Source organism: Dipodomys merriami, unplaced genomic scaffold (genome assembly GCF_024711535.1).
Source record: "Dipodomys merriami isolate MVZ:Mamm:240054 unplaced genomic scaffold, mDipMer1.0.p SCAF_51, whole genome shotgun sequence".
Classification (NCBI taxonomy): Eukaryota; Metazoa; Chordata; class Mammalia; order Rodentia; family Heteromyidae; genus Dipodomys; species Dipodomys merriami.
This window is the reverse complement of record NW_027206080.1, coordinates 3,775,392-3,786,306: the sequence shown is the minus strand read 5'-3', so window position 1 is coordinate 3,786,306 and position 10,915 is coordinate 3,775,392. Positions and strand designations below refer to the sequence as shown.

At 52.6% G+C, this 10,915-nt stretch overlaps 1 protein-coding gene across 1 annotated transcript; it reads right to left on the bottom strand.

The window, feature by feature from the left end:
• Window positions 1–10,020: 10,020 nt before the first annotated feature.
• Window positions 10,021–10,675, bottom strand: LOC138810900 (splicing factor 3B subunit 6). The gene has a single exon (XM_069998311.1). The coding sequence runs from the start codon at window positions 10,548–10,550 to the stop codon at window positions 10,173–10,175; it is 378 nt and encodes a 125-aa protein (XP_069854412.1). The 5' UTR covers window positions 10,551–10,675; the 3' UTR covers window positions 10,021–10,172.
• Between the last annotated feature and the right edge of the window lie 240 nt (window positions 10,676–10,915).

Genomic DNA, 10,915 nt, shown 5'->3' with positions numbered 1-10,915 from the left:
AGCCATGGAGCACAGTCATGGAGCACAGCACAGAGCACAGCACAGAGCACAGCCATGGAGCACAGCATGGAGCACAGCACAGAGCACAGCCATGGAGCACAGTCATGGAGCACAGTCATGGAGCACAGCCATGGAGCACAGTCATGGAGCACAGCACAGAGCACAGCATGGAGCACAGCATGGAGCACAACATGGAGCACAGCATGGAGCACAGCCATGGAGCACAGCATGGAGCATAGCACAGAGCACAGCCATGGAGCAAGACTCCATCTTGGCTGGCAGTTTCTGGTAGCATTAAATAAGGATTGGATGAGTCACTGACTGAGTGCAGGGATGAATGAATGAATGAATGAACCCGAGTCCATGCAGATGTGTTTCTGGAGCACAGAGTAGCTGTGATATGCTGGCTACCAGTGGCCTTTCTGTCCCTTAAGTACAGCCTTGACCTGAGACTTCTGTTCCCACGTGCTGCTCTGGGTGGCAGGCTGGCTATGTGGTCGGTGCTATGGCTGGTAGCAGTGTCCTAAATCACAGGCATGGTGATCAGCCCTAAGTCAGTGTCAGAGCTGCAGACCCTCGGGAGACGGCCTGGAGTTCGGAGCCAGCCCTGCCCGGGAAGGCACTTCCTTGAAGGTAGCTGTCAGGTGGCGGTGAGCTGCATCCTCTCCTGGGCTGCGGCACCAGTTCCCAGTGTCCAGTGCCATTGGGCCCAGTGCTGAGAGGAGAGTCACGGGGAAGGGGCACTTCGTTTAGGAATACTTGGCGATCCCCACCCAGACACAGCCCATGGCACTGAGGGGTGGTGGCGGGCTTGCGTCTTCATCCTGAAGGAGGCTTTGGAGGGCTGTGGTGGGAGACAGGTGACAAAAGCACAGGTGCCAGGAAGCATGGCGGACGGGACACCTGCTGGCTTCATGCCAGGACAAGGTCGCTGCCCAGTGCCCCAACTCTCTTAGCACTGGCAATTCAGAGCAAAAGCCCCTGTGGGCTCTTCTGTAGGATCAACACTGGGGCTGAGATTCCTACTTGATTCCTTCTTCAAAGCAATCGTTGTCCAACCTTTATTTAAAGCACGTCCTGTCCATGATGAGCAGAAACGCAGGTTTCTCTCTGTGTTCCATGGAGTAAGTATCAGCCGGCAGCACTATCCCCCAGGCAGTGGTCCAGTGGGCATCACTCTCATCTGCCGCTGGACAGGCTGGCTCTTCCGTACTGCCCACACCCCCGATTTATTCCGTAGCCAAGAGGCTATAGACCACTCACTGGAAAGTGCGTTTTATGATCTTGTTAGAAGCAATGGCTCCACTGGGATCATTTCAACTGAACGTTTTATACCTACCTCCTCCTAAATACCTAGGACATTAACTTATTAGCTACTCTGGTGTCAAGCCTAATGCACTTTAAATACTTAAAACAAATCCCAGCATTCATGGGTCTGGAGACAGAATTTCTTGTGGCTGTTTAGTGCATTCTGACCTTGGGATGGATTTTAGTGGCCTGGGCTTGAAAGAGCTTAGTTCTGTGTGCTTTGCATACAGGAAGGACTGTGTGCCCATGGAGGAGGGTGCCATGGAGGACGATGCGCTGGTAGAGGAGGGTGTACTGTGGAGGAAGGTGTGTCATGGGATGAAGCTGGGCTGAGAATTTTATACCCAGGCCCCAGCCTGTTGGGCTGACGAAGCCTCGGCCCCATTGGCGTGTCAGCACTGAGACACAGGCCCTTGCCAGCCTGCAGTGGTTCTGTGAGGGTCAGACCTGGGCCCTGAGGCAGGGGCTGAGGAGACACAGACACCACTGGGTGCAGACAGGCTTTGGGATGGAAGGGAAGTCCAGATTCAAGAAGCAAAGATGCTTCCAGGGTCTGGGAAGAATTCCCAACGCTCAGGCACACATAATACACAATGTAACGACACACATGTGACGTGCATGTGTGTGCAGTATGTGTGTGGCTGTGGTTGCAGGTCACATGTGATGTGCACATGCGTGCATGTGTGTAAAGGTGATTGTAGATCACATGTGACATGCATGTATGTGTAGAGGTGGTTGTAGATCAATATAATGTGCATATGTGTGCATGTATGTGTGGAGGTGGCAGTAGATTGCATGTGATATGCATATGTATGCACACATGCATGTGTGTGAAGGTAGTTGTAAATTACATGTGATACGCATGCATGTGCATGCATGTGGGTGAAGGTGGTTGTGGATCACACATGGTGTGCATACATGTGCATGCATATGAAGGTGGTTATAGATCACACTTGATGAACATATGTGTGCATGTATGTGTGTAGAGCTGGTTGTAGATCACCTACTTTTTTAATAGAAAAATCCAGGCAACCCTCCTCCCTCCAGGGCAGTGCCAGTTCTGTTGCTGGCTGGGGATCATCTGCGCTTCCAGGGGCTTCCATTGTGCTTCCATCTCTGTCATCTTTGATTTTGGTTGTTTTTTGGGGGTGGAGTCGATTGTGGGGCTTGAACTCTGGGCTTGGGCGCTGTCCCTGTGCTCTTCAGCTCAAGGTGAGCACTCTACCGCTTGAGCCACAGTGCCACTTCTGGTTTTCTAGTGGTTTATTGGAGATAAGAGTCTCATAGACTTTCCTGCCCGGGCTGGCTTTGAACAACAATCCTCAGATCTCGGCCTCCTGAAGAGCTAGGATCACAGGCATGAGCCACCAGCGCCTGGCTTTCTGTCATCTTTGAGAGCTGTTCATTCTTTATCCATCTTCTAAGTTGGGTGACAGCGGCTCACACCTGCCATCCTCAGTACTCAGGAGGCTGAGATCTGAGGATCATGGTTTGAAGTCAGTTAGGACAGAAAAGTCCTGAGATCCCATCTTCACTTAACCAGCAAAATACTGGAAGTGGAGGCATGGTTCGAGTGGTAGCGTGCCAGCCATGACTGAAAAAGCTGAGTGAGAGCACAAGGCTGGTAATTCAAGTCCCAGTACCAGCATACAATAAGTTAATAGATGTGAACAAGTACAAAGAAAGTCCATCTCTGTCCACCTTTTCTTTTCACTATGCTTGCCCTACGTGGTAGACAGAATAAGGACCTCGTCTGCTGAGCCTGGGACAGGCCGCAAGGATGTGTGTGGGGTATCCAGCGGGGTCAGTCAGGAGGGCACTTTCAGGTAGAGATAGAGCGGAGTTGGAGAAGAAGAGGAAGAGGTAAGGTTAGAGGTATAAAAAGTGCTCAGCAGGCGATTGCTGCCTAGGAGCCTGGAAGGAGGAAGGCAGAGAGAGCCAGGCAGCCTGGGGTGGGCAGTAGCCATGACCTGACCTCGGTGGCAGCCCCCTTTCTCCTCCCCTCCCTTTCCATTCCCCTCTTTTATCCTCCCACGGGAGACTGAGCTGGGAGCCACAGAGTGTGCAATGCTGGACTTCCAGCCTAGAGATGACAATTGGTGGTTTGAAGCTGTTAAGTTTCAGGCAATGTGTTTGGGCTCAATGGAGCGTGGATTGGGTCACCCTGGAAGGCCTCATTCCTCTCCTGACGTCAGCTAATCATGCAACACACATGGTCTCACTGCTTTCTGATGTCAGCTAACCATGCAACACACTTGGCCTCACTGCTCTTCTGACGTCAGCTAGCCATGCCACACATGTGGACCTTGTTCTCACCTCCCTGCATCCCACACCTCACCACCATGGTGTGGACATCCAAAGGAGCACTCCAGTCCACTGGCTAGAAAAGGAGTGGTCCTTCTCTCCTCCCCAATTCTTTGCTGTTCTTTTCCACTGCCCACTGGCCAAGCCAGAGACCCAAGCTGGGCAGAAACCTCTGGTCCTCTGTTGTGGCCTGGCTACCATTGATGGTGGAGACACCACGCCTCCGGGCCCACCCCGCACTGAATGGCAGCTTGCCCCCAAGCTCACATGGCCCGTTTCACCTATCAGCATCTGCTCCACTGCCAATCACGTCTTCACTTATTGTCTGCCTCCTCTTGGAACGTCAGCTCACATCTGTTTTATTGTATTTGTTCTATTTAGGAAGTGGTAATGTAATAGTTCACATGTCAGATGCTGCTCAAAGCCCTGTTACAAACACCCACTTATCTGATGCTGCTTTTTTCACTATTATGGCTGAATAAACAGTTGAGTAGTTGGATCCAATCGAGCCCTGAATCCTGCCAGTTCTATTCCTCAGTAGCTGTCAAGTCAGCCGACCCATTGTAGAACAGCAAGGCCCAGGGCATGAGAAAGACTCCTAAGGTTTCCTGAGATCGAAGAACGCCAGACCGCTCCTGGACGGCACAGAGCAGCTGAGTGAGGTCAGGGACAGAGGTGAGGCCTGGACGGGAGCAAATCCAGTGGACCTCTGGTCAGCCAGAGAGGGACAGACGCGCTGGTCAGCCAGAGGGAGGGACAGACACACTGGTCAGGACCAAGGTGATGCCACCCATGGGGAATGCACCTGGCTTTTCTCACGCTGATATGAGAGGTGGCCTGCTCCCGGCTCAGGGTCAGTGAGAATCCCACGTACCTCTGATGGTTTCATCGGCTGGCTGGGGTTACCCAGAGGCAGTTGAGGGGTATGGTGACTCAGAATGGCTGCATTGATGTCAGCGGAGCACTGTCTGTTTTCTACCACACGCAACTGTGTGGCAGTAGCCATACCGGGCCAGTCCTCTCACATGGGTTCCCACCACAGCCCTCTCGCATGAGATCCACACAACCCTGTCATGTGAGATCCATACAACCCTCTCATGTGAGATCCACCACCGCTTCTTAGCGAGACCCTTGAGTGACTTCTCTCTGTTTGGAGAGGGCCCAACCTCCCACAGTGGTGCAATCTAGTGTCCTGTCCTGCCCCTTGCTCCTGGGCTACCTTCACCCTCTCCCTGCTTAGGCTCCGATGCTAGTCAGCCAGGATATGGTGTTCTCCACCCCCCACCCCCCTGGCCATCAGCCCTGGCCTTGGGCCCTCACCACCGCTCCTTTCTTGCTGCCTTCACTGTTCTGCTTGTTCTGCAGCTCCCAGGACCCTGGCTTTCACCTCTGTGGATCAGGCTCCTCCCTAGCTCCAGAGGGCCTTCCCTCTGGTCCTCTCCCTCCCCTCCCTCCTCTCCCTCTTTACGCTTCCACACTAACCCCTTCACTCGGCATGGTGAGCTCGGAGTGCGTTAGGTGGCATCAGCCACCTGGGGCGTGGCGGGCTGTGTGGCCGAGGGAGTGGACGGGTTTGTGGGGCTGTGTGAGCTGAGGCTGGGAGCTGGCATCCTAGCTTTTGCCTGGGCAATTTCCGGACACAATCACATGTGTAACCCGCACCCGCCGTCCTGCCTTAGGTCTCAATTTTGGAAAATTAGATTTTAAATGTCGTGTCCTCCTCATTTATGCCATACGCTTCCAGACATCTGACACATAATTCAAAATGAAAGCCGTGAAAAATTGGGCTCATTTCGTTCATTCTACTTGAGATCCATGTTAGGCTATTTTTAAATCTTTGTGGACGTTGTGCTTTTGAGAGTGTGTGAGAGAGCAAGGAGGGGGTAGAGGAGGGGAGCCAGGGGAGGAGAGGGGAGGAAGGGATGAGGGGAAGCGGGGAGGGGAGGAGGGAGAGTGAAGGAGGAGGGGGGAGGGGAGGAGGGAGGAAGGAGGGAAGTGGGGAGGGGAGGAGGGAGAAAAGAGAGGGAGGGGGAAGGACTAAGAGGAGGGGAAAGAGGGAAGGGTGGGGGGAGGAGGAGGGAACTGAGCTGTTGGGCGCTGCACGTTGGTGCTCATTGTTTTAATTCATCTGATTTTCACATGGGTCCCCTTCCAAAAGTCAATGGCTGAAGATGAGAGTCGGCTGGGACACTCCTGGCGGGGGTGCTGGCAGTGGGTGCAGAGGGACTTCCCTCTGTCCTCAGCACCCCCCCCCCCGGCCCTCTGCTTCCCCATGTGGAGTCGGGGGGGGCAGGTGAAGAGGGTGGCAGGGGAGGGCTGTGTGCACTCTGACTGTCCTGGGGTGAGGCTTCTACCTCTCGTCCCCAGCCCCAGCGTCATTTGGCTCTGGGGCTGTGGGAGAGGCCGGAGCTGCATCTGTGGCCCGGGTAGAGGAGGTGTCCCCTAGTTGGGAAGGGCAGGCCTGACTCTCACACTGCAGGGTCGGGTCCCTCTGGTCCTTCTTCCCCTTGGGTAGAGGAGGGATCTGCCGGCCAGCTGGTCTATTGTTGGTTACACCACCACATACCGCCCCCCTCTGCCCACTGCTTCTAGGGAGGCAAAGATTAGGGGCCACAGTCTGAGGTTAGCCTGGGCATAAAAGTGTGTGAGACCCCCAACTCATTGCTCAGGCCCAGTGGTGTATGCGTCATTCCAGTGGCATTGGGAGGCTCAGGAAGAGGATCCCAGCCTAGGCAGACCTGGGCACAAGTGAGACCCTACTGTGAAGATAGCCAACCAAAAGAAGGGGCTGCAGCAGGGTGGCAGGGGCAGAAATCCTGCCCCTCGGTTGTGAGGCCCTGGGTTCAAGCTCCAAAATGAAGCGAGGTGTCCCCACAGAACATGGCGTAAAACCGAGCTGGGTGAGCTCCTCATCCCACCAAGGCCCTTGGAGAATGTGAGATGAGGTCAGGATGCATGGGAAAGCCTCCTCCCAGCCCAGTCACCAGCAGGAGCTGGAGGCTTGCTTTCCTTAGCAGAGAGGATTATGAATTTGGGGTTTATTTTTAAACCCCGAGTATTTAAAAAAACACTATTCCATTTTAAAAAGAAAGCTCTGGATTCCATTCCTGGCTCTGTCAAAAAGAATGAAGCCAAGCGAATCTGTTGGCTCTGTGTGTGCACTCTGTGCATGTGCCCACACATGTGAGCTCATGTGTGCATGTGCATGTGTGAATGAATGCACCTCATGCTTGTGATTGGTGAAAGGAAGAAGGGAAAGAAGTCAAGAATGGGACCGTGGTCTGGGAGCCGTGGCGCATACCTGTAATCCCAGCATTCTAAGGCAGAGGAATCCGGTTTCCAGGCTAGCCCTGGCTACATGGTGAGAGCCTTTCTCAAAAAATAAAACTACCCCGCCCCCGGACCATGTGTTCTAAAATGTCTCCCACTAGCCTGGCAAGGTAACAGGCGTTCCAAGCCATTTTTTAAATCCTATAAGTTGATCTTTGGGTTGCACTCTCTCATTCACATGTGTGAGAAAGCAGAAAAGCAGACCCTGAGCCTGCGGGCATCAGCAGGGCTGGAGACAGAGGTGCCTGCCATCTTTCCATGTGGTGAGGACTCTGGAGTGGCCTGGAAGTGTTAGCTTTTCCTGACCTGCGCCCATACCATGAGCATCTGGCTTTCCTTTGTTATCGACTAGTGCTGGTTTATTGGGCTGTGGGCTCCAAGGGCACTGAGACAGCATGTTGGGGCAGGCCAGATTTAGAAAAGTGAGACTTACTGCGTCAGATGATGCCCAATTAGCTGGTGACTAGCACAGCGGGGGTGGGGGGTGGAGGGTGGGGAGGCAAGCTTCTGCTCTCCACCTAGCAAAGCAGCTAACCTGCGGCCACCTCCTGCCCTTCCACCCTCAGCCTGTGCCCACCAGGTGCCAGGTGGGGGTTAGCAGCAGGGTAGCCAGTCCCAGGGGTGGGGGTAATTTGTGGAAGAGCCACAGCCACCTGCTGCCACCCCACTGCAGAGCTGTGGAAACAGGCATGGGTGCTGGTGTTGCTTCCTTCCTGGACAGCTGAGTTCCAGGATGATGCTTAGTTGTGAGGGCTCGCCACCGCCTGTCCCCCCCCCGCTGTTCCCCCTGCCTGTTCCCCCCACCTGTCCCTATCACCTGTTCCCCACCGCCTGTTCCCCACCGCCTGTTCCCTTCGCCTGTTCCCCACTGCCTGTCCCCACCCTCTGTTGCCCACCGCCTGTCCCCTCTGCCTGTCCCCACCACCTGTCCCCACCGCCTATTCCCCATGGCCTGTTCCCCACTGCCTGTCCCCCACCACCTGTTCCCCACCACCTGTCCCCTACCACCTGTCCCCCACCACCTGTTCCCCACCACCTGTTCCCCACCAACTGTCCCCCACCACCTGTCCCCTACCACCTGTCCCCCACCGCCTGTTAACCATGGCCTGTCCTCCACCACCTGCCCCCCATGGCCTGTCCCCCACCGCGCCTGTTCCCTACCACCTGTTCCCCATGGCCTGTCCCTACCACCTGTCCTCACTGCTCTTTGGCGTCACTGCTGGTATGAAATTGCCATGCAGGACATCCCGACATAGCCCAAAGGGAGGACCATTTCCACACGTGATTATGGTCCATGTCTACTTCCAAGCATGGCAGTGGCAGCTGTGAGGAAGCTTGAGCCTGTGCATCTGGACAGGCCGTGGATGGGCCATGCGCTACAATGACCCTATGATTGTGTGTGACATCAAATCAACACAGGGAAAAGGATTTGGAAGTTGATGAGAAGGTAAAGTGACAGGACACCCGACGTCCCACATTCTAGAATTGGAATCTTGTCATACATGCAATCGCTATCCTGCACTACCCAGCTTCTTGCATCAGGGAACAGGGAAGGTCCTGGGAGACCTCCATCTTGCTCCCTTCCTCTGTGCCTTGTCCGCTCCTGGTGGCACACAGAAGGCCGGCTTCCTGCAGTGGTTCTTGTGTCTCAGTCCTGCTTTTGTAGTCATCTGTGCCAGTGCTCTGGCAGCCATGCCTGGCTTCCTGGGGCCCTGGTGGAACTGAGTTGGTGTTTGGGACCCCAGTGCCACGTGGCACCCAGGCTGTGGCTGGGTGTGGCAAGCACAGCTGGGTGTGTGAGTGGAGACCGAGGACTCTGAGGGGAAGCCCCGGGTGTCACCCTTACTCAGCAGGACCCACGACTGGCCTTTCCCCTCTCCAGCAATCTCTTACATCATCAGAAGAAAAGACACAACCAACAGCCACACAACAGGATGTCTGCTGAGGGGAAGCGGGTCTATTTGATGGTCTTAGTCTTATGTACATTTTTCTTCCACCTCTGGGGGCTTTGAGGAGTCAGAAAACTGGAGAGGACCGTGTGCTGTCTGACTCTGGAATCCTCTCACGAAAGCCCCATTGAGGCTAAAGCCTCCACACGAAGAAACAGCAGGGAAAGGCAGGTGCTAAACAAATCTACAGGTGCAAAACAACCTGTTTGCATAACCACTCTATATTTTAACATCTTGCTTGAAGAATGAACATGTGTGACTATAAACATAAGGAATTGATTACTCATTTTTCTATTCAGTACAACCTACTTTGAAGTTACCTTGACTTAATCTCTTAACCCATATATATATATATATATATATATTATATGTATGTATGTATATGTGCACACACATACCCACATGTATTATGTAACAGTGTATTCATTTATTTCATGGCACTATGTTAATATTCTTGTTATCTTCTTTGCAACTGAGTTTCTGCAGAATTATCTCTGGCCCCTCCAGTACCTGCCATGTCATTGGACACCTGTGTTATTTCATTGGGGCTGGGCTGCCTCATACATTCTTCTGATGCATCTCTACTGAGCCCCTGTGTTGATACTTACAGTTCAAGTCTTCTATCACCGTGGTTCTCACGTTTCCCTCACCAGCTGTGTGACTTTGAACCTTGTGGTCCATTCTTCTAGTCAGCTTTACAAAGGAGCCTGACATTTCTAAGCTGTTTCCCAGGTTCTGTGATCAGTCAGCATGTGGAGCAAGTTGTAAGCCTGATGGCTCCGTTGCCTCCTTCCACACTGGGGTTTAGCTGTGGATGGAGCACTGTCGTGTGAGCAGGTGTCCCAGGCATGAACTGGGGGTTCTGTCCCCTTGAACGTGGAGCTGGGCTTGATGTGGGCTGGCTTCCGAGAGGACTGCCGGCTCCAGGCCCGCCGCACTCCTTCATCACCTGGCCCACCCAGCTGTGCAGCTGCAGTCCAGGTTTCTGTGTGGCTCTTTGGAAGTGCCGGGCTTCTGCCTCGTTTTTGTGCATGATCTGACGGCTCACACTCGAAGATGGCACGACGTTACTTCAGATATCTGAAATTTCTTAGGATTCTTTTTTTTTTTTTTTTTTTACAAAAAACTACAAATTTTATTAACATATTTTAACATGTATCAAAGATCCAAGCAAGTCATTTTAAATCTCAAGAACAACAATATTCAGTATTAATTACAAAGGAAAAATGGTGGGGGTGGTCACTCATAGGTGTTAGTCCAAAATGAAAATGTGAGAAACTTTTATTTTGGTGGATCTGTGTTGATGCCATATTTCTCCTTGAGAAGCTTCAACTGTTCCTCCTTTTTCTTGGTGTCCATCTTCTGAAATGCCCTGTTGGCATTGTAGTACAAAACCACAAGATATCTGTTACAAACATTGAATCCTGACAGGTGGTCACATGCATTCTTGGCATCAAAAATATCTTCATAGACTACATAGGCTGTTCCTCTAGTTTCAGGTGTGTTTCCCACTCTGATTTGACGAATAGGTCCATATTTCCCAAAGATATCATACATTTCTTCAGCTGTGATTTTGTATGGCAAATTTCTTATATACAAAATCCGATTTACTTCAGGTGGAAGGCGAATGTTCGCCCTCTTGGCCGCTTGCATCGCCATCTTGGCGGGCTGAGGAGGTTACAGCACCAAGAACAGAAACGCGCAGGGGACCCGGAGAGGACCCGCTGGACTTGGAGCACAGCCCGGTGTCAAACGCAGAACATCAACATCCAGCGCAACCGGAAGCTCTTTCTTAGGATTCTTTAAAGTTTCCCTTTGCCTTTTATCTTCCTTCTGAAAGACCTTAGGACAGTGGAGATGAATTTTGTCTAAACTGAATACTTTGAAGAGTGATAAACTTGCCTTTATTACAACAAATGGGCCAAGCTTCATTTGGTACATACGTTTGGGGAATTCCAACGACACGCCTCATGTTTGGGAAATGTTTGAAATAGCACGAGGCTGAGGAGTCCCCTGGGTCCGAA